Source organism: Macrosteles quadrilineatus, unplaced genomic scaffold, assembly GCF_028750875.1.
Source record: "Macrosteles quadrilineatus isolate MER2022 unplaced genomic scaffold, UCM_ALF_1.0 Scaffold_5__1_contigs__length_97177068, whole genome shotgun sequence".
Classification (NCBI taxonomy): domain Eukaryota; kingdom Metazoa; phylum Arthropoda; class Insecta; order Hemiptera; family Cicadellidae; genus Macrosteles; species Macrosteles quadrilineatus.
Window position 1 is genome coordinate 14,390,720 of NW_026542598.1, and position 25,133 is coordinate 14,415,852.

General features: G+C 35.3%; 1 protein-coding gene across 2 annotated transcripts; it reads right to left on the reverse strand.

Annotated features, from left to right (window-relative positions):
* Window positions 1–271: 271 nt before the first annotated feature.
* On the reverse strand, window positions 272–25,133 carry LOC128994598 (dnaJ homolog dnj-5). Of its 2 annotated transcripts, none has more exons than XM_054419260.1 (12): window positions 25,051–25,133; window positions 16,740–17,623; window positions 16,123–16,389; window positions 12,651–12,818; window positions 12,093–12,245; window positions 11,554–11,671; window positions 10,701–10,934; window positions 8,016–8,169; window positions 6,521–6,645; window positions 5,892–5,994; window positions 4,347–4,552; window positions 272–2,535 (listed from the first exon to the last, which is right to left on the reverse strand). In XM_054419260.1, the coding sequence occupies exons 2-12, from the start codon at window positions 17,605–17,607 to the stop codon at window positions 2,412–2,414; spliced, it is 2,520 nt and encodes an 839-aa protein (XP_054275235.1). In that variant the 5' UTR covers window positions 17,608–17,623; window positions 25,051–25,133; the 3' UTR covers window positions 272–2,411. The 2 variants fall into 2 exon arrangements, with proteins under 2 accessions (XP_054275235.1, XP_054275234.1); XM_054419259.1 differs by having other exon boundaries at window positions 12,651–12,821.

Sequence of the window (25,133 nt, forward strand, 5' to 3'; positions counted from 1 at the left end):
GGAAGTACATCTTTAATACAAATGTCTTATACTTTTAATACTTTTCTTTGAAATGGCGACCATACAAAGTAGGTATTTTAAGCCAAGTATGAATGGAGATGAGTGTATGATGAGTTAATGTCACAATTAACTTGTAAATAATGCACTTCTCTGAACAAAGCATTCGATCTTTATTAAGTTCATGATTGAAACTCAAGTTTCTTACAATAACCAGAACAACAACCATTCATTTACTGCGTAGGGTGAAGGATTTTTAAAAGAAAAACAAACGTTTAATTAAATAACTATAATTGTGAAACTTCTGCTACTTATTGTGAGTTATATAAACTTAAACTATTCAAGTCAAAGAAAAGCTCTGTTATCGGCTATATTACTAGTGTTTGTCAGAGGGTTGAGATTTATTTGTCCACATACATGAACAACACTTTGAAAACAAAATTAATATGTTTGTTCTATACCATATCTGATACAATATTTCACCCTTCAAAAGAAGGGTCCCTTCGTTTAAGGAATGTAGAAATACTTAAGCTGTTCATTGTGTTTTGCGACAAGGTAAAAAATCTTTCAGAAACAAGTTATGTGAGCTTACTGATTTTAAAATTTTATAATTTATAAAAATGCAAATACATATCTGATCTATAAAGTTAACCTCCTTCACAATTAATGTTTTGTCAATTTATTTAGTAGGCCTATAGCCAAACTCTTCATATTATTTTGATTAGGAACACACACAACAACAACCAGGATTAGGATGTATTGTTAGCGTTAATTACATAATCCTACTGAACCTTGATAGCGGCCACTGGAGAAGATAAGCCACTCTTTTCTAATATCTGTGTCTAAATTTATTTCTATATATTTTCAGTAATAATCTAAAAGAGCTGTTATTTAAATCTGTTCTTAAATGTGGAAGATAATTTGTAATTTACAACTTATTTATCAGTCAGATTGTAAGAGAACAAGCAGTAGCTTTTTATCCAATGTTAACTTCTTACGATTAGTCAAACAAAAAAGAAATCAACTTGGTATGTACTAAATTTAATTAAAACTTCAAATACTAAAGAGTAATTAAACTTTAAGTCCTTATCAATCTTGTTTTAATGAGATACCAGTTTTTATTTTTTAGTTTAAAATATTTTTTTTGATGTTTAAAATAAAAACTAGTATACACGATGTCATTTCAATAAGTGAATAGTTAAAATGTGACTTTTAAGATCTACTAAAAAAATGTAGTTTTGTAAAAATAAGTTTTTTAAATTACAAATTAACACTAACAGAATAAGCAATATGTGTAAACGTAAACCCTAAAAGAAAACACTGCAAAGATAATCTATTAATATTTCCTTATTTTTAAGAAAATCATGTAGGAACTAAACGATTATTTGAAGTCTTTATCAATTGTATTTAACTCTTCCAATACTAACTGCTAATGATGATAGTGCATGTATCAACTTACCAGGTTATCACAAGAATTTAGTTTCTTCAATTACAATAAATACACATTTTTTGGCTCGCACAGCACAGTTTTTTCCAAAACTTTAAACCACTATGTAAATTGATTAGTCATATCAAACCAACAACGAATTAAGTACATGTCAATGCAAGCAGTACATTTTTTGTACAAGAGCAGTTTGGATAGATTGTTTGTTTAAAGCGAAAATGTGCAGAGGTCATCTGAGTCATTGTGATGAACGATTCAAGATGCAGTCAATAAATAGTGCTGTAATAAGTATTGTGAGATGTATCTGGATAAAGATTTTGAAAAGAAAGGATCAGGACTAAGATGAGTGAAAAGACTATTTTAAATGGAATAGAAAGTGTAATCATGTTGCGCCTATACAAATTTATAATGATATTTTTAACTTTTACATGTTAAAGCCATTGTGTATTTCATATACCCATAAAAAATACTTTCCAAACTGCTCACTACAATCAGAAATACATAGATAGACTGTTTAAATAATGCTTAAAATAGATTATATGATATTTCAAATAATAATATGTTCGATTACTCCATAAAATGAAAATATTATTGTCTGAACAGTGAAACTTTTTGTCAGTGAATCACAGTTTAAATTTAATATTTATAGAGAAATTCAACATAATGTCAATATCCTGCACACAACATTGCCAAAATTCAGTAACCCTGTAACAGCCAAAACGATTGTTTTTAAATTTCTATACAAATTTCTAACTAAACATTGTAGAATTTACCTAGTAGGTAAGCAATAACACTTTTGTGAGATGTGATTCAGCACATTACTTTCAACCACTAAGCATAAAGGACAATGACCTTGTGGAACAGAAGAACTGAAATCCGAACGAGGAAATTGTTTACTAGGTTTTCAGGAAGGTATCGGTTACTCCTTTGTCAATTAAATTTACATGGAAGAGTCGAGGGAGGAGCTGCCTCACTTCTTGCGCTTTCCTTTTCGCCGTTGCCGAGAGTTACTGTCGCTGGTAGTTCCTCCGTCGCCGCCCCCCACGCCAGACTGGGCGTACAAGTTGTTCAAGAACTCTTCCAGATCAGGCTCGCTACATAAACAAAACACATGATGAATAACAACTACAGCTATCACTGTATCAGTCACTTAACATGATTTTAACCAAGGGTTAGCACAAGCAGTGATCATTGATAAAGAATCTTATCTTACTTCTTACTAATATTATAAATGTGAAAGTTTGTGGGTTTGTTTGTTTGTTTGAAGTCCAATCACGCATTAACTATTGGACAGATTGGGCTGAAATTTGGCATAATGATAGTTCATATTCTTGATTAACATAAATACCTATTCTTATCTCTAAAACCCTTTCGAGCTCCTCCGCAGTGGCTCTGTAGTTCCCAATGTTAACCTTATTAATATTTAAAAGGAATAATTAAAGAATTTAGTCAGCTGTTTCATTCAACTATTTAAGTTGGTTCTATGATATGCAATAGCATTAAAAAGTTATAAGGGTTACTAACGGTGTGCAGCACTATTATTATTATTTTTTTTTTTTTTTTGGAGTGTAGTGGTAGAACATTATGGCTATGGTAGATGTGTTGCTATAGCAAGCATACCGTAAATTTAAAGAACAATATTTTATCAAAGTGTGTCCTCCTCCATTGCAAACGCAAAGCTTGAGTATAACTGCAATAAGCATTTTATACTTATATGCCAACCCTGTTCGAAGTACGGGTACTCTGCTAGTAAAAATATAAAATACTGCCTAGTTTGCTTTTGGGGATATATCGTAGATTGAAGTCCCATTCCTGTGCCAACTCACATCTGGAATATTTTTTTAGTTCAAAACCATTATAGATTTATTAAACACTAGCAGAGTACCTGACCTTCATACGGGGTTGTCATATCAGTATAAAATGCTTATTGCAGTTATGGGAGAGGATAAGGTGTTGTTGTATTAATAGTCAAAGATACGGTTTAAGAAAATTTGGCTCTTTTAATCTATACAGTACGCTATAGTATAGCACATCTAACATAGATATAATGTTTTACCACTGCACCTAAACAATAGAAAAAAGTAAAGTTCTCATTATGTACCACAGCTTTTTGTTGCTAGTTGGTTCAAATTAACTGTTGTCATAAATGCAAACAAATAATAGTGATGCACCCTGTCTGTAAACCTTAATCCTATTATAGATCCAACTTGTGCAGTTGAAAACAGCTGACAAAATTCTTTAATTCCTTTGTAATATGAATAATCATAAGGTTAACATGGGAAACTCCAGTGCCGCTGGGGCGGAGCCCGGAAGGATTTTTGAGATACGAATATGTCTATATCTTAATCGGGAATGTGAGCTGTAATCATACCAAATTTCAACACTGTTGGTTTAGTATTTTTCACGTTATTATTATTACCTATTAGTAGGATAAAGTGGCATGAAAGCAAAAATATTTCTGAACATTATAGTCATAAACACATCATTTACACTTCTATTATAGAACAAAAGACAGTTTGTGGCTTTCTCAGAAACAAACTAACCATTAAAAATAAAATTGTTTATATTGTACAATATATAATTAAATTGACTTATTGATGTATAATCTACATAGTAAACAAAAAAAAATTGATAAAATGATTTTACATAAATAGCCTACCTCACTAAATTGCTAAAACGGAGTAGGCCTATGGCTTTTTTTATTTGCCATGCAACCATTATTGTAATTTGGCACTCACAACAATAGTACACACGACAAAAAATAGAAGTGCCACAACAAATAGTATTGAATAATGAATGTGAAAGATGGTAACAATGTCATCGCAATTTTCCTGCCACATAGACGTATTTGTAAGACTGTGCGACCAACAGGCCCATGCCCTAATGTCAGTCTTTATGGACTCACTTGTAATTGTCCCTAGCTAGGTGGTGGTGGTGGTTCTGTTTGCCCAGCACTATCCTGTACTGCACGGCGTGACTGTTGGCCTTGAGATGTTTCAGGTTGTCAGCCTGACATGTCGCCCACTCCGTGATGTCATACACTGCGCCTTCCATGCAGGCGTAGTAGTGCCACAGCAGCCCCAGCATCCAACTCTCTGCCCAGATATCACCCTGTCGCAACACAAACACATTAAACTAACAACTAGAGGACCCATGCTGTTACACAGCGTTAAAATAAATATCATATCCGAGACATAATGACATTTATGATTTTTGATTGAGTATTACAGTATCTCGAACTTAACTGATTCAAACGATCAATAGCTCAAATTAAAGCCTATAATTTCCTGATTATTTTGAATCTAAAAAACATATACAAAAACATAAACAATACTGCAGCTATTGATTTTTACTCATATAAAAGCCTTATAAAAAATAATTTTTGTATTGGTTGTTCACCTTGCGATTGCTTGAAACCTGTCGAATTTGAATAATTAATAGCTTAAATGAGCTCGGTATATCACTGAAGGTTCTTAGATCGAAATACATAGGATTATATAACCATAACTGGTGAAATACTTCTCATATTGAAGTAAAAATTCAAAAATAAATCATATTGATGTTTTTTGGTAGTGTACCTAATACAGTAGATAAATATATGCCGATGATTGATGTGAAATCTGTGTGTGCATATCTTCAATTTGAGACCTCAAAAATGAAAATCGGTCGGGTAGAAGAGCCAAACAAACTCGGAAAAGAAAAACCAAATTTAACTTCCATATGAAATACATGGGGAGCAAATTTCGTTCACGTATAAGCCGAGCGGGACCATAAATAAAATATATGCCAATGCTTGATGTAATATCTGTCTGTGCATACCTACAATTTGAGACCTCAATCATGAAAACCGGTTGGTTAGAAGGGCCAAACGAACTCAGAATAGAAAAACAAATTTTTTAAATATATTTATAAGATTAAACCATTAGCTTACTAACGATAATAAAATGGCCACTGCCTTCTCCGTAAGAGGCTATCCATATATATAGCTTAGTAAAAAACCGAATCAACATAGCCCAATCCATCAAAATGAATGAGCAAAACTTAGGACATTTGAAAACCCCATCCTTAATCACCACCTACCAACATGGTTTCCAATCACTTAACCCCTTCAAAGAAGGCTTTGCAGTACTCTAAACTCTTCCAAAACCCCTTCCATGTACTGTATCCTGACAATTTCCCAATCTGAAAAACATACTATTGGGGCCTATGCCTAAACATTTAGCTAAAAATTATACATAAAGAAGATAGAGAAAGCACTCAATGGCACAGTGGTTTTGAGACTACCAGATCTACATTATATTTAACCATTAAGGTGACAGACCCTACACTAGCAACAGCCCCGTTGTAGGGACCTTATATGTTATAAAATATAGATACAGTTACTTTCTAGAAAAGTTAATTTTTCTGTAAATCCAACAAGAATCTTGAGCATAACCAAGGGCACACTTACCTCTCTAGCAGAGTGGTGTATTTTACACTGAGCACAGAACCTAGCCGCATAGCAAGGCCGCTGCATGATCACTCGCTTATGTCTTTTGCCACAGTTTGTACATCTGTTCAACAAGAACAACAATCGTTATATTGATGCAACCCTTTTTCATCATTAACTGGGTTATATGACTAGACAGCCACAAAATAGTTAATCAACCACTTTGAAACTGGTTACGGACACATATGTATATATGAATTTGAAAGGATGGTGTTTTTGGCCTCTGGGGACATCAAAACGAGAAAGTAAATCGGCCAGGGGTCCAGGTCTTACCATGAGACCTATGGTAATAGCTTATTCCCTATATAGGAAATTCGCTAATAGATACACTAAGCATTATTTATCTTGATGAAATGCATTAAGCGAAAACCAATCTATATAATCTGATACCTTCCCCCCCAGACTCATTACCTTAACCTACCCTCAACATGTAACTTACTTTCAGTAAACTCACAATAAGACTTTATACTAATACTTATGATGGATATTTAAAAAAGTGCAATGAACTATTGGGAAAATAAAACATCCTGTTGATAGAAGATGGTGGTAGGTGAGTGTTAGTGGGTGACACCGTTACACCTCTCGCATACCTGATGGTGTTGGCTGCATACTCCATCTTGTGGTGCAGCTGAGAAAGCAGTTCGCTGAGTTCACTCCAAGCTTGTTCCACTTGGTGAGTCTCAGCCACACATCGGTCGTATGCACTTCGTCTTTCCTGCAAACACAAACATCGGTCAAATAATGTTGCCTATGACATCACAATTGAAGTTTGTTCACTAATTGATGCTAAATCAAAGCATATGAGTTTGACAAACGGAACTTCGTCTAACCAGTTAGATATACAGTAGACTCTTGATTATTTGGTATTGTTAAGCAAGGCAAATTAATTTGAATTATCAGGAGGTTTGATTTGATTTATCGGGATGAAAATAAACCATTCCAATTATATATAAAGAGTTAATTTTTGTAATACTGTTGTATTATGTAATCACCAATCATTGTCATTTATCCTCTGAGTAAATATAATTTCTTACAATCATACATCTCAGTCGTCAAATATGAATAATCTTCAAGAAGAACTGTTAATATTGGAATGGATACAAATTAAAATAAAAACATCACCAATATTTCATGAATTAATTTTATGAGGCCTTTCGCCAGCTATGCTGGCATCATCAGATACATCACAAAACTGATAACCTCCAGTTTTAAATTGTATGAATAATAACATTGTAAAGTACCTACCTAGATAACAAAATTTAATGTGAATGTTAAGTTCTTTTGCATATGCCTTGGCTTTTTTAAATAAAACCTCCTACAGGGTTTTTTTGAGTTCTACATAGTCTCAACCACGTAACTTAACTCTCTTCTAGTCTAGGATATTCATCTAGTTTTTTTTTTCTTCCTGTATCCGGCATTCAGTTCAAAAATGCTATTTTTGTCATACTGCAGCAAAATCAGTCTTTTTTAATGCATGCCTTGCAGGTCTAAATTAGCATTTTTACTCTCTAGGGAGTAAAAATCAGCTGTTGTAAACCGTTGAAAATTTTGATTGTGACAATTGTGTGGATAAAAGCTATTTATCGGTTGATTTATTAGGTAAGGCGTTAGCCTATTCGATCGCTAGACATATCAGTGGTATAATTTAGTGTAACACAATCGTAATAGACAAAATTATTGAAACAGCTGCTTATTTGCATTAGCGGAATTGAAAACAAGCTGGAAGTCGTTTTGAGAGGTTATCTTTACAGAAAATTATTTTGCTTTCTAGCTTAGTTTGTTAATAAATTATGCAATATGGAAAAAATATACAGTAGTTCACCAGACGGGCAAAAAGTGTCGTTTTAACCCTCGCTCATTCTCCGACCTCAGCTTCGCATCGACCGTAAAACTTGACCTTGGGTCAAAAAGAGTCACTTTAGGCCCTAGTGATGGAATATACTATTTTTTTTTATCGTAGACAGTGTACTTTAAAAAGATTAAAGGGATTTAGAAAGATAACATTCAGATTATAACATGTTGGTGCTTAATCAAATATGTGCTTGTTGCGTAAACTAAGTGGCATGAAATACTAGGCCTACTCACAGGCTCTCCAATGAGTTCAAACGCATGAACCAAGATTTTAAAAGCCTCTTCTGCACCTGGTTGAGAATTTTTATCAGGATGCACCAAAACTGCTTGCCTTTTGTAGTACTTCTTGATGTCATCATCTGTGCAGTTGTTTGTTACACCGAGTATACTGAAAAAGAAACATTGAAAAGTGTTAAATATAGGGGTTTTATCTCAACCCCACAAAGCTTAGCGCAAAGCTCATAAGAAATAACAAAACGTCCATTCCATGAAGGTCAATGAATGTTAATTTTGGGGTGCAGCTCCTAGATTCGAGAGTCCTACTCCTTCAAAAAGAGGCAGTAAGAATAGTAGCAGGAGCCAAGCGCCTGGATCACTGTAAGCCAATTTTTAAAGTAGAATCTCTCATGACTGCTTACAATATTTTTATCTTCCAGTCCCTCCTCATAACAAAGAGGAGGCGGGTGCTCTCAAACTCAGGAGCAATATCCACTTATACAACAGAGAAGAAAACATTATGTAAACATACCCTTTGTTAGGCTTAAGAAATTACAGATAAACTATGGCATTGTAAGCTTACAACTATTTAATATGTTTTCTTGTTCAGCGCTCAACCTTCCAAACTAACTAACAGTTCAAAAAGGGTGTGGAATGTCTCCTCCAGGCCGACGCATCTGATAGCATTGATGATTTTCTTACTTTTTTGTAGGGATGGACGGGATTGAATTTTTAGTTCGGGACGGGACGGGACGGGATTTTTATTTCCTTCCCGATTTTCGGGACGGGATTTTTTTCTGTGCATAAAAACAAAGTACTGTATTGCAGTTACCAAAAAAGACATACAAAATCAATTTTTACCATTTGTGGCACTGATCTATAAAAACCAAAAAATGGGTAACAATTTACAGGTACCTATAGTAACTTTTGACTCGCGGGTCACGGGGTGATCGTCTGTATGACTCACGGTCACGGCACGATCTTCGTCATGACTCGCATCACGGCGCGATCGTCGGTATGACTCCGCGGTCACGGGGCTATCGTCGGTATGACTCGCGGTCACGGCATGATCGTCGGTATGACTCGCGATCACGGCGCGATCGTCGTAATGACTCGTGGTCACGGCGCGATCGTCGTCATGACTCGCGGTCACGGCGCGATCGTCGTCATGACTCGCGGTCACGGCGCGATGGTCGGTATGACTCCGCGGTCACGGGGTTATCGTCGGTATGACTCGTGGTCACGGCATGATCGTCGGTATGACTCGCGATCACGGCTCGATCGTCAGCATGACTCCGCGGTCACGGCGCGATCGTCGGTATGACTCGCGGTCACGGCGCGATCGTCGGTATGACTCCGCGGTCACGGGGTTATCGTCGGTATGACTCGCGATCACGGCATGATCGTCGGTATGACTCCGCGGTCACGGGGCTATCGTCGGTATGACTCGCGGTCACGGCATGATCGTCGGTATGACTCGCGATCACGGCGCGATCGTCGTAATGACCCGTGGTCACGGCGCGATCGTCGTCATGACTCGTGGTCACGGCGCGATCGTCATCATGACTCGCGGTCACGGCGCGATGGTCGGTATGACTCCGCGGTCACGGGGTTATCGTCGGTATGACTCGTGGTCACGGCATGATCGTCGGTATGACTCGCGATCACGGCTCGATCGTCAGCATGACTCCGCGGTCACGGCGCGATCGTCGGTATGACTCGCGGTCACGGCATGATCGTCGGTATGACTCGCGATCACGGCTTGATCGTCAGCATGACTCCGCGGTCAGGGCGCGATCGTCGTCATGACTCGCGGTCACGGCGCGATCGTCGGTATGACTCCGCGGTCACGGGGTTATCGTCGTTATGATTCGCGGTCACGGCATGATCGTCGGTATGACTCGCGATCACGGCTCGATCGTCAGCATGGCTCCGCGTCACGGCGCGATCGTCGTCATGACTCGCGGTCACGGCGCGATCGTCGGTATGACTCCGGCGTGATCGTCGGCATGACTCGCGGTCACGGCGCGATCGTCGGTATGACTCGCGGTCATGGCGCGATCTGGTCACGGCGCGATCGTCGGTAAGACTTCATCTCCTGCGTTCGCGGACCTAACGCTCGCAATAACGGCGTTATCGGCACTCGCGAAGCGGAAAAATCGCCGACGATCGGGCCAAATCCCGTCCTGAAAAATTCCCGAGTCAAATGTAATCCCGTCCCGATAATCGGGAATATTTTTTTCCCGAAAAATTCCCGAAATTTCGGGACCCGTCCATCCCTACTTTTTTGACTAATGGTTTGCCGAGCGTGCTGTTTGGTTTTCACCCTTTGCATGGCGAGTTTTAGGTGCTCATAAACTTGTTACACGATATTATGTATATTATTTCTTTTTTGTCATTCGGATGATGTTGAAGAAATTGTTTTATTTATCAACAAGAGGACATGTGAATTAGCCAATGTTATTCCTTGATGTATTATATTATAACATGGCGTTTTCCAAATAACATATGTAATTGAGTTCTAAAGGAAACAAATTATCGACTCAGACTTTAGTGCAAGAGGGACAGGTTTAACCTTAGTCTTATAAGAAAATAAAAAATTCAGAGGTTTAGACCACTACTCCTTCAGCATTTGAGATAGTAACGTACAAAAAAAATCACTAGAAATCATTGGATTAATATTGAGTTTTTTTTAGTTCTCACCTGTACGGGTCTTTGCCTTTACAAGCCAGCAGCCTCTTCATGGCCTCGTCCCCGGTGGCTGGCAGAGAGATGTTGCAGGTCAGTCCCCCTGGCAGTGGTGGTTCACTGTTCTTTGGCGGAGGAGTCGGCTTCTTGCCCCACCAGTTCCACCAGGGCTCTCGGCCAATCAGACCAGTCACTTTACATTGCAGCCACTGCAGCCACACCAGACCCGTCTCGCACATCACCGAGAACCTAAACAGTGATTGATAATGTGACATTGACAGGTTTGAAGATAGTACAAATTAAGGTTAATACTTAATAAAGGATGAGGGATAAATAGCTTAGGTTAATACTTAGTAGGTAATTAAATTTCATTATTACAGTTTTTTTTTTTAGTTCATAAGTTTTTTTACAAAGATCAAATGGCCGGGAGGTTCATTATGATATTATTTAAACAATAAGACAAAAACAAATTTTAAACAAATTATGAAAGAATAAGGTAAGCGCTTCACATTTTAATCAATACAGACAAACTTAAACAGCCCTAAAACTGAGTTTTTTGTTCTTTATTTGTAAATTATCCTGGATTATTCAAAAACTGTAAATTAAAAGTTAAAATTATACTAGTAAAGGGAACGTAAGAGCAGTTGTTGAGTTTTTTTTTAGATTTATAACTATATCACTGTTTTGTAAACACAAAAATCTAATTTAGTTACAATAAACACAATGAAAAAGTATTACACAGCATGGTGCTATTTGGCTACACATACATTTCTATATCAACCAATTTTACAACTATAGGCTTATACATTTGTTGGTAGGCCTACAGTCAACATTTGGAACAGATTAACTCATACTCAAGGTAACTTACAGATGAACCAACAGACGAGCAGACATTGCCAAAACGTCCCAGATGAGATGAAGAAACCAAGTGAGAAACATGAGGCCGTAGTAGGACATCTGTTCTTGCCATCGCTTGCATAGTACAGCTGAAAAAGCACAAATAAATAATACCTGCAACTTGATTTCACTATAGAGAGTATTCTTTAGGACACAATTCCAGTCACAAAAACCACTCTGTATAACATACAAGGCATTTATTGCATTATTTTGTTTGAATTAGCTTGAAGTGAACAACGTTTTAATAGATTGTTTTCACAGATTGGGCTAGTTACATCACAACACCTAACAGGGAAACATTTACAGCGACCAGACATTTACAGTTCAAAAACTACACCATTACAGTTGTTTTTAACCCTGTCAAGTTTTATTAGTGTGCTAAAAACGACACAAATTCGGCAAGTATTAATCCTTCTAACTCGTTTTTTTATTCTTATCAGTCTTTGATAAGCGAAAACGAAAGTTATCCACAATTTCTTGGAATAAACTTGTATATTAGCCAATAGTTACCCAGGTAGCTCTGTCCGTCCTTGCGCTTGGCCCTCTGTCCCCGCCGAGCCCCGGACGAGCTTCCACCGCGGGACACTCTAGACACACTCGGCCCTCTCTCCTCCGTACTCACATTAGACTTGCTGCCACCACCAACCCCTCCGTTGCTCAAACCTGCAACGGGACACTGACTCAACAACGTGATTGATACTGATGTTTAGCTCCTTTTATAAATCATCAAACTAGTCTTTTATGGAAAATATTATTGATAGTGTGTCATATTTTATACCTTTTGTGCTTCAAATAAAACTAAAATTTGTAGGATTATGATAGTTAAGATAGAAGATAGGTATGATAGAAGACATTTTAGCATATTTATTAGCACAGTACTCTTTGGATAGTTATGAATTAAATGCTGTTACAAATTCCATTAGGACAAAAATAAGTTTGACAATTGAAAAGAAATTACCAATAAAGGTAGGTTAAAATAAAGTAAATATTTGAGGCAGAGTAACTTAAAGTATTTGTGCCTTTCCAAAAGCCATGTATTAATCAATCATTGACCTTTACTGTCTTTACCTTTTTTGTTTTCTTCCTGAGATCTGGTGTTTTTAGAAGCACTTTTAGTAACATTCTTCTCAGAGCTGCCAGTTTTGCCTTGCAGATTGTCTTTGATATGCAGAGGCCGCTTGTTTCCACCGTTTGTTCCTCCGGAAGTCTTGTGGTTATTCAAGGCTTCGTACTTGTCTTCTAAAAACATTCAAAAGATCATATAGTTTATTTGATACAGTAAATTTGCATTAACAATAGAAAAGCTCTAAAGAATTCCACTTGAATTTAAAACTATAGTTGCAAAATTAAACATCTGATCAATATTCAAGGCACCATATTTTATGATATTACCTTAAAATATGATCCATGATCTAAGATACAATTATATTATGGAGCGAAGCTCACTTTCCCTCACTTTGTAACTTCTTTGTAAGGGCATCAGAATGTAATGGCTTGACCAATTGATATGAAATTTGGCCAACAGCTAAAGAATACTGAGCACAATGTTTTGGTAAAAAATATTTGCAAATTTCCTTCTGGATTTTATTTTACGGGTCACGCAATTTCGCTTGTTATTTTAATGTAAGTTGAAAGAAAAATTATATTGGGTTTATGACATATGGGTTTATCTCGTTTAATTTAAATAAGATAAACATATGATAATTGTTTGTAACTGTTTTGTTTACATTTCAATGTTTACTTTCATCATAGGTTAAAGTTGGAATGTAACAGTTTTGCTATATTTGTTTTGAGCATGCCTCAAAGGCCACGTCGTAATATTGGTCGTCGCACCGATAATGCAAATATTGTAAGAGAGTGGCGTCGTGAACAAGAAGAACCAGATGAAGCAGTGGCGGAAGAAGCTGATAATGATAGGCAGTTAGCTAATCAATTCCAACATGAATTAGATTTACAAAAATGTTACACTTGCACTAACTGTCATCGTCAACAACTAACAGCTTCAAACCAATCACCGATTTGTTCGCGTTGACGTTCAAATGCAACTAAATTCACGGTGTTAAATAATATGGATGTGTCAAGTGTCCCGAACGAATTAACTGACCTGACGATTGTAGAACAAATGTTGATTGCACGAGTACATCCTGCTATGCCCATTTACAAAGTACAAGCAAATGGTCAGGATGGCCAGTTTCACTACAAAGGTGCAGTATAAACTATCAGATAAATTTGTCATTCTTTAGAATTGAAATAATATCGGGCAAACAAACGGTGAATCTTTTGAAAGGGAACATGTTGAAGGGTGTTAGCTGCTTTAGCCATTGACAATCTTTAAATAATGCTTCGCTCATTTATGCGTCTAAAGTGTAACGGCAGACCACCCTAGTTAATATCTTTCAGATAATAAGTCTAGTAGCTTTCTCAATAGCCAAAACAGTCAATGATAATAGTACGGCCTCCTCTAACACAAGGCCGCAGCGTTGGTGTGTGGCAACGTCGCGCATATTGCCACGGTAATAACAAAACACTGGCGGCTAGTCTATATATAACTTCTACCCTCCCTCCAGCTGAACTTTTATTCCAATTAGTTTTGCCAACAGTGTCATTTGGAGGCTTCTGATTGACTATTATGAAGGTCTACTAATTGAAAAATTAGTTTTGTCAAAAAATAAAATTATAAATGCCTCAAATTCAATTTTATAATTTTTTATTAAGAAATTAAACTGTCATAACCTAACCAAACCAACCAAACGCGCTGATAATGAAAAAAATCAATAAAGCTTTGTTAATCGAAAAAATTCTGTTTATAAAATAAAATTATAAATGCCTCAAATTCAATTTTTTTAATTTTTTTATTATAAAATTAAACTGTCATAACCTAACCAAACTAACCACACTTGCTGATCATGAAAAATCGAATTAAGGTTTAAAAATTGAAAAAATTGTTCTGTTCATAAAATAAAACTATAAATGGTTGAAATTAAATTTTATAATGTTTTAATTATAAAATTAAACTGTCATAACCTAACCAAACCAACCAAACTTGCTGATAATGAAAAAATCCGAGATAAAAAAATTGTGCCGCGGGTGAGATTCGAACCCAACTCTTTCAGTTCATCAGCCCGACACTTTATCCACTATACTACCGAAGCCGATGGTATCATGCCGTATCGTTGAGGCAATGGTGTTCCCTCAGCCAATCAGAAGCCTCCAAATAACAGCTGGGCTGGAGGGAGGGTAGAAGTTTCGCTGCCGAACAGATTAGGTGGACAGGGACTAGCCGCTAGTTGGTAATAACAGGAGAAATAACAAAAGTGTAAACATTTCTTATACAGTCCATTATAAATTAGTGCAACAGCTGTTTTGGTTTGACAGGACATCGGTGTTGCTACTCAGCCTTGTATTAGAGGAGGATCTGATAACAGTCACTGAACCAAACCAAATTTGTTTAATGATTAATTTATCAACTTAAACTCCCAATGTCAATTTTAAATAGGCCTATTAAACTCTTGAGAATTTTGCTCTTCTTGTTGCGTTTTATATCTAAATTAAATATTTTTATTTTTTAGTTTGGAAAAAATAACTTTTTATCATTAATTTGATTCAAAAGATTTGCGTTACTTACCTTTCATTTGAGTTGTTAGGAGAGGGGCATGTATTTTATTTAGCAAAAAGTAACCTTTAATGCTACCAAAAATAAACTACAGTAGACTCCCTCTTATCCGGACTCCTCGGGACCGAGGCCAGTCCGGATAACGGGTTTTCCGGTTAAAAAGACGTCCCCAAAAACTTGTTAAAACGGACTGTTTACTGTGATATTCGACTTAAATTTAGGAGAGCATTGTATTTAGACACGTGATCACTCGTCTCAAATCTTTCCCACAAGAACAGTCGTTTCAGTACTGCCCACTTCCTGCCGATCTAGTCCGGTTAAACCAATGTGCTGATAAAAATTGTCTGGTTAAAGAGATGTCATTTCTGCCGAGTGTAGTCCGGTTAAACCGATGTCCGGTTAAAAGGTGTCCCGAAAAGAGGGAGTCTACTGTATACCTAAATGATTTATTTCTAACAGGGTTTAGATATTTCTCAGGCTGTCGGAAAATGTTTAACAAAGCAGAACTGATTACCTTGGAGCTTGGTCAACAGGAAAAGGGAAAGGAATTGACACAATCTGGAAACAGATTTTACAGTTAGGCTATTACTAATTTCTTAAATAGTGTTTCAAATATACTTTGTCCTAAACAAAAAAAAAATCCAAACAGATTTTAATGAACCTAGCGTGACAGGATTATACAGAATATTAAATTTAAAAACACTATCTGCCTATTGTAAAATAAAACACTCATTAATATTACAGTATTAGTCTTAATTTCAAAGGTATTTTTGATGCTGGAATTTAATCTTGATGTTAATTTTAACTCATTTCATATTACTGTAATGGTTTTAATAATAGCTTAATTTTTTTGGGCTAATAAAGTATACAAAATGTGCTTATTCCTGTATCTAATGAGTAATGACTATCGTTGGGTAGAGCTTTCACCTGGCAGTTTGGTCTTTTTCTTCTGCTTCTTCTCCTTCTTGACTTCACCGGCCGGTGGCTGAATGTAGTTGTCTGAGCCACTACCGACGTTGTCGTCAAGATACGAGTCGTAGTCCACAAATGAGTTCTCTTCACTGCTCTGTGGTGGAGTCAAATCATCCAGAGATATCCAACGTCTCACGTTTGTCTTTGTTTGGTCCTCGTTGTTCGACTGTTGACGCTTAAGTGACGGATGATTGCCGGTTTTTGGAGCTCCGTTGTTCGATCCTATCAACACATTTTTATACTTAGGATAACTTTGTTAGGTACCTAGATAAATATAGGTCTGATCATAATTGTCACTGATCGACCAACTGTAATACTCTGTACTTAATACTCAATCATTTCAATGTTAGGCCAATTGCTTATCCAATTGCTTATTATGTTAGGATACAGATTTGACTTGGAGAAGGTACTACATGAACAAGTTAAAAAAATCATTTCCATATGGGCAGTCAAATATTGTTAAAGGTTATGGCATTGATTATTTTGAGAATGAATATAGTTAGGCCTATCACACAGATTACAATAGAACTACTTCTATCAGATGTTATTTATTTCTGTCAGATATAGCTTACCCACTTTCACTCCCTTGGTGCTCTGTTTCCTTCCCTCAGTCTTAGTCACAGTGCCCGTTGGGACAATGGGTTTTGTAGCAGTTGGTGGAGGGGTTAGAGGGGGCACCACAGACTTAGCGAGCACATCTGAATAAGAAGGTCTCATTGGACGAACCTCAGCAACAATCCTGGGTTTTTTCACCTGTCCAGGTTGAGCAGGACGAACTGTCCTGTCTTCTTCTTTAACCTCCGATTGTGGATGAGAGACATTTCCAAAAGGACTGTAAGTTCCACTCTTGTTGGGCAGCCAGTTACCAACAACATTCTCTATCAGCTGATGATTGTTCTGACTCGTAGGTTCACTCGTGGTGTTGAACAGCCCATAATCTCTATGGATAGAAGATCCAGTCGACATCTGAGGATTCTGCTGCTGCGGTTGGGGTTGAGGTTGAGCTGGAGGTTGCTGTTGATAATGTATATAACCCAAATTTGGATCCGAATGATGAGAGGGGAGGAAAGGATGCATAGGATTGGGAGGATTTGATGGGTTGAATACGACATTTACAAAATTACCACCGCCAACATCTACCATTCCAATCATTTCTCCAGAATTTTCATGAACTCGAGGAGGGTTGGGATAGAAGAGTCCCGGAGGAGGTTGATGTGGGAAATCTTGTATTTTCCTATCTTGTATGTCATAAGGCTGTTGGACAAAGACAGGGTTGTGGACCGACTGCGGCCAGACGTGCGGAGGATTGGGAGGGGAACCCAACAGCAAGTATTGTCCATCGTAACTCTGCAGGTCAGCAGTCATGTGGTCAATGATGTCATCTATTGAGTGCTTCTTTGAGCCTGGTGGGAGCTGACCACTTCTGTCTGGCTCTCCCATGCTCTCAGCATAACTTCTGCAAAATAGAGATTTATTTTACAGGTGTCTATCAAAAAGGACTAAGAAAAAGTACAACGAAAATTCTAGTTGGGATCAAATTGTAAACATATCAATATTAACAGTTAGGCTACAAGAAATAATAAAACTTTGCCAACAGACAAAAGTACAATAACAAAAGCAAATTCATTTTGAACATTAGCAATGGGCTCAGTTTTAAATATCTGAACAGGTTCAAAAATCTTGCTGACAATTATTATAGTCGGATATATATCCGCTATCATTTTGTGCATAGCGGACAGTAGGCAGATATATCCGCTGATTATTACGTCATCTATTGTTATCTTTCTTAAAAACGGTATTTTATTCAATTACATCATAAACCGATGTACTAGGATAGTTTTTCTAATAAAAAAAAAAACAATTCCCCGCCGCAGCAAACCTGCAGACTAAGCGAATTTCCATTTGCCTGATTGGATTTAAACTAAAATGTCTCCTTAAAAATATCACATTTATTCCCTATTTAAATAGAATCAGTTTAACACGTAGGCCTACTTAGGTTTGCTGCTACAGGGAGGGTAAAAGTTTTTTTTAATGTAATATGTTAATAGTTAGTAAGAAATAAAAACATTTTCCAAATTTGGGCAAAATATGTTAATAAACAAGCAAACTACAACAGTTTACTTATTATAATCCATAAGAATAACATGGGAATTTTTAATTTACAATTTTTTGGAGTTTTCTCCGTAACCATTAGGCGCATTATAACGCTTCAATATACTAAATTATTTGTTTTTTGAAGCTCTACGAAATAGCTTCGAAAGAAATTGCAAAATTTTATGTTTTTTGGGTAAAAAAATGGGAAAACCCCATTTTCACCCCATAAATCAAATCAAATCAAAATATCTTTATTCGTACAAGACAAGTACATGTTAGTACATCTGAATAGTGTCAACTTAGCTATTTAAATTAACATTTGCTTAATTATTCATATACTCTTCTATGGAATATAATACTTTGCAAACCAAGTAAGTTTTTAGTTTTAGTTTAAATTTGGAACTGTTTATTTGACACTTTAATTCTTTTGGCAATTTTCTGAAATAACTTGCTCCTTTGTAAGACAGCTTCTTTGTGTAAAATTCAAGTCTATGGTGAGTGGGTATGATTACATTCTTTTTTCGCGTGTTGTAATGGTGTGTTTCTTGTAAAAATATCATAATAGTGTCTAAAATAAACTGACCATAAACTGTTAATATGTTTAGCATTTTAAAATGTTCCCTGCATGATGTACCTGGATGTAGGTTTTTTATTATTCTAATCGCTTTCTTTTGTTCTTTAAGTATTTTATCTAGATTTTCTAATTTAGATGAGCCATACAGACAAATTCCAAATGAAATGTGTGAATGAATGTATGAATGGTAAATAATTTTAAGAGTGGATTCACTGCACATCCCTGCCATTCTTCTTAGTGCGTACATGCCAGAATTTATTTTAGCTAAAATGTTGTCTACATGCTTATTCCAATCCAAGTTATTATGAATGAATGAATGAATGATTTATTCCGTCAAATTTGCTACAAAGTACAATGTTTACCTTTTTACTATAATATTAAGTTTACAACATAAAATAATCAAAAACAGAAAAAAATTACAAAGTTGTGAACTTAATGTTGAATTATACTAAAACTAGCAAAACGAACATAAAAAACTTATAATTTTGTAGCTAGTTGTAATTAATGGTCTTGTGGAATCAGCAGACATAGGCGAACTCTGCCTGTGCGTCTGCTGGGTTGCATCTATTGTTAGACCAAGAAATTTTGTACTTGTGACAAGCTCAATAGGCTCAGTATTCACAAAAATCAAGGGTTCTTTTTTGATCCTTGATTGGGCTGTTTTAAATGAAATGTAGTTAGTTTTCTCGATATTTAAGTGGAGGTTGTAATTTTCAAAAAAAGTAATCATATTTCCTATTTCAGTGAATGATAAAATTTCTACCTGTTCTAAATTATTACCCGATACTTTAAGATTTGAATTCGGGTCATTCCATTTCAAATCATCCAATAAAAAAATAAAATGTCACCCATGACCTCAGATTTGGCTGAATTTTTTTTTATTTGTTCATTTGACCATTTTAATAAGATACACCAAGTTTTAAAAAATTATCTGAAATAGTTTTTAAGTTATGAATTTTTGAAATTTTGCTAAATACACTTATAACGGCGCTTCCGAGGCGAAAAGGTTCGGTGACGTTCTTATATACAAAAATCCATAACTTCTACAATATTTAACATAAAGCAATAGTTTTTTCACCAAAATGTTCAGAAAAATCAGAGGATTATAGAAAAAATACATTTGGCTAGTTATTTCTTCACATTTATATGTAATGCATTGCTAAATTTAAATTTTGAGTTATTTTTTAATTTACAAACAAAAAATCTTTAAAAGCGATTATTGACCAAAGGCATAGCAGTAACCAAAGCAATTTTTTTTTTAAATTAACCCTAAAGATATAAACTAAAGTAATCTGGAATAAAATTAATGGTTTTTTACCAGCTAATATTTTTTTTATTCATATAAGTTACAATATGGGTTATGGCGAAGAAATCCTATGAAATCGATAACTTGACTTTGCTATCCAAGTTTAAAACCTATAATATTCATCCAATTGCAAACAACATATTTTAATTAAATTACAATGACTTGTCAATAGTCAATACTTAAAATGTATGCACTAACCCTTAGATATTAATTGTGAAAACATGTGTTTTTAACTGTTACCGGTACCGTATACTAGGCTGTACAGAAAATTAAAGCTGCAGTAAATGATGGACTAAACCAATTGTACTTACAAAGAAATGTATTTATTATTTATACAAGGGCTTATTGGATTAGAACATTTTTGTGATAATCATAAAGGCCTTTAACAGTAGAGGAGTTACCTTAGTTTTGGATATGGGTGCGTGTGAGCCTCAACATTTTCTTACAATGCAAGTCAGCAGCTTGAACTTCCTTTTCAGGAAAAAAATACATCCTCCTTGAGCCTTTAGTTGTAGGTGGATTGACACTTGAAATTATGTTGCATAGGCCAGTAAAATGATTTTGCTGGTCCGTGGGGATGTAGAAATTTAACTTTAATATAGGTACTCAATGTCTTTTTTTTCTCATGACTAATCCGAAACACCAATTGTCATCATAAATGCACAATGTAGTCAACCAAGCTATTGTCCTGTTAGATTTGAGCAAAAACAATTCCTATGTAATCTTACTAATATAAATGTGAAAGTTTGTGTCTGTGTTTGTTTGTTTGTGTGTTTGAAGTTCAATCACGCATAAACCACTGGACGGATTGGGCTGAAATTTGGCATGATGATAGCTTACATTCCCGATTAATAATAGAATTATATTAATTATAACTCTAATCTATTATTATATTAATAATAGATTAGAATATAGGCATATTCTTACCTCAAAAATCCTTTCGGCCTCCGCTCCAGTTTGGTTGAGCGAAGAATATGCCTATATGTTAATCGGGAATGTAAGCTATCATCATGCCAAATTTCAGCCCAATCCGTCCAGTGGTTTATGCGTGATTGAACTTCAAACACACAAACAAACAAACAAAGACACAAACTTTCACATTTATATTAGTAAGATTACATAGGAATTGTTTTTGCTGAAATCTAACAGGACAATAGCTTGGTCGACTACATTGTGCATTTATGATGACAATTGGTGTTTCGGATTAGTCATGAGAAAAAAAAGACATTGAGTGTGATATTAAAGTTAAATTTCTACATACGGACCAGCAAAATTGTTTTACTTGCCTATGCAACATAATTTCAAGTGTCAATCCACCTACAACTAAAGGCTCAAGGAGGATGTGTTATTTTCCTGAAAAGGAAGTTCAAGCTGCTGACTTGCATTGTAAGAAAATGTTGAGGCTCACACGCACCCATATCCAAAACTAAGGTAACTCCTCTACTGTTAAAGACCTTTATGATTATCACAAAAATGTTCTAATCAAATAAGCCCTTGTATAAATAATAAATACATTTCTTTGTAAGTACATAATTGGTATAGCCTATCATTTACTGCAGCATTAATTTTATGTACAGCCTAGTATACGGTACCGGTTACAGTTAAAACACATGTTTTCACATTTAATATCTAAGGGTTAGTGCACAAATTTTAAGTATTGACTATTGACAAGTCATTAATTTAATTAAAAGATGTTGTTTGCAATTGGATGAATATTAGAGGTTTTAAACTTGGATAGCAAAGTCAAGTTATCGATTTCATAGGATTTCTTCGCCATAACCCATATTGTAACTTATATGAATAAAAAAAAATATTAGCTGGTAAAAAACCATTAATTTTATTCCAGATTACTTTAGTTTATATCTTTAGGGTTAATTTAAAAAAAAATTGCTTTGGTTACTGCTATGCCTTTGGTCAATAATCGCTTTTAAAGATTTTTTGTTTGTAAATTAAAAAATAACTCAAAATTTAAATTTAGCAATACATTACATATAAATGTGAAGAAATAACCAACCAAATGTATTTTTTCTATAATCCTCTGATTTCTCTGAACATTTTGGTGAAAAAACTATTGCTTTATGTTAAATATTGTAGAAGTTATGGATTTTTTTTTATAAGAACGTCACCGAACCTTTTCGCCTCGGAAGCGCTGTTATAAGCGTATTTTGCAAAATTTCAAAAATTCATAACTCAAAAACTATTCAAGATAATTTTATAAAACTTGGTATATCTTATTAAATGGTCAAATGAACAAATAAAAAAAATTTCAGCCAAATCTGAGGTCATGGGTGACATGACCTGGATGAATGGGCATGGAATGACCCAACATCAGCATATAGGCAGAGGTTTGTGTTATCTGAGTTTTATAATGATTTAGAAATATCTTTCAAATGACATATAAACAAGAGTGGTCCCAGCACAGATCCCTGAGGCACACCAAATTTTACTGGTTTCAATTCTGATTTATGATTTATAATTCTATTGTTTTTGGCTAAATGAGTAAATCTGAACAAACTGATATCTATTATTTAGGTATGAACTAAACCAATTCAAGGAATGAGGATCCAAGCCGAGTAATTTTAACTTAGCAAGAAGAATTTCATGATCCACAGTGTCAAAAGCCTTCGACAGGTCCATAAAAATTCCAACACATGGTTCACCAGCATCTATTGAGTCTATCACTGATTCAATAAAAAAAACACTAGCAGTTGTCACTGATTTCCCGCTACAAAACCCATGTTGGGAGCTATCCACGAGATGGTGTTCTTCAAGAAAATGTGTTAGTTGTATGTAAACTGCCTTTTCATAAATTTTAGATAAAGTTGGTAATAGAGATAGCGGCCGATAATTTGATGGATTTTTTCGTCATTCTTTTTATGTAGCCTATGGCCATGGGAATAATTTTAGCTATTTTTAATTGGGTTGGAAAATTTCCTGAGATAAAAGAAGAATTAACTAAGTGGCATAAAACTTGACCAAGTTCAAATTTTACTGCTTTTAGCAAAATAACAGGGATATCATCATACCCACTTGAGAATTTGTTCTTAAATGTATTAATGATGTCTTCAATTTCTCTAGTTGTGACCTCTTTAAGTCTAAATCTTGGTTTGCAAAATATATGTTCAGAACCTAACTTAAGTTCAAGCTTTTCATATTCTGTGGTCTTATGTATTGTCTTATCAGTATTTATCTTTTATTACACTAACCAAGAAATCGTTAAATATTTTACAAACATCATCTGGATTGCTATAATGCTTGTCTCCATATTCTAGCTCAATGTTTCGGGATTTGTTACCTTTCTTACATCCTACCTCTGAGTTAATAATGTTCCATACTGTTTTAATTGTATTACTGGATTTTTTTATTTTACTATCAGAATATTCTCTTTTAGCAGTTTTTAAATTTTGTTTATGGGTTGATAATTTTGATTTTAGTAAATGTATGTGTTCTAATTTGTGTTGGGTCTTTTGTTTCCTAATGTTTTTTGAAGTTTGTATCTAAAACCACCCATAAACCCCCGTTCCCATGGTCCGATCATGCTGGTTTGTGAACTCGTTCGAATAAACGTAGGTTTACACGTTTGTACCAAATTTTCCCTAATTATAAATATATTATATAAATACATACGAATTTGAAAGGATGGTGTTTTTGGCCTCAAGGGACATCAAAAAGAAAAAATAAATCGGTCCCGGGTCCAGGTCTTACCATGAGTACTACGGTAATAGCTTATTCCCTATATGGGAAATTCGCTAAAAGGTTGCATTTGTAAATTCAACTGAAAGTTGATTATGAACTACTAGACATGTGAGGTAGGTAGGTTGGGTGTTATACGGATTTGTGACTGTTTTAAGGGTTTTGAAGTTAGGTTAGATTAGGAAGGTAAAACAGTGCAAAAACAGTCAGGAGATAACATAAATCAACAACTCGATTCATTATAACCTAAACTTTAACTTCCCTAATAAAACCTACCTTCAAAAGACTTAATACAGTCACGAATCCACATAACACCTAACATACCTCTACCTCACATGTCTTATATAACAACAAATTTTAAGCTGTTTGAGAAGTTTGGTTGGGTTAGGCTGCACCCTACACTCATTCAAATGACAAAATCAATAAGTTAACTTATATAGATTATTCGATATATCGATTATTTCATTCGGTTAGTTAGGTTAACCTAGGTTAGGTTAACCTATTAACCAACCAAACTTGATATATGAAAGGATATAATCGATATATTAATTTGAATGAGTGAAGGACGTAAACTTAAGTGGAGCCCTTAGTCACCATAATCACAATAAATTGCCAGCCTAGGCCCTAATGTATTTGTTCACAGAAATTGTGTTGACTCTGAAGTGCATTCAAGTTAGCCTAACTTAGGCCTAAGTTAACTTAATCCTTCATTTCAATTTCGTTAGCTGTCCATTCTAACTTATTTTGGAAGTTTTTAACAGAGAACAGTTCACAGAGGAAATGTAAGACAATAACCAGAGAGGTGGTGCAATAAATTAAAAAAATGGCTAGGAATGTCGTGCCTGGGTTCCTAGGCCTATTTAGTTCAGACACAACAAGGTTTGCATGAACAGACACGAAAAATGTCAAATTGATATTAAAAACTGTTTTTTGGTAACTATATAAAGACTCAAATTGATTAAAATATTTATTAGTGAGCTTCAAAGATTTTTAAAAGCTTATTTTAAGGCCTTAGTGTTCAATACAAAATCTCAACACAAAAATGCTTCAAGTTTGCTCATTGAATCCTGACTGCCTAGTGCCTACTGAGAGGTCAACGTGTCAAGTAACTTAAGACTTTAATACAAATAAGAACATTCTAATAACTCCTTAAATATGTGTAAATTTAAGAACAATGAACTACAAAATTTGTAATATTTATACTCAATAAGCTTACCTTACATTAACGAAATAACTTCCAACTCCAACACCAAAGCAAGCAAGAAGCAAAGCTAATCACAGCAACAGCAACAGCAACTG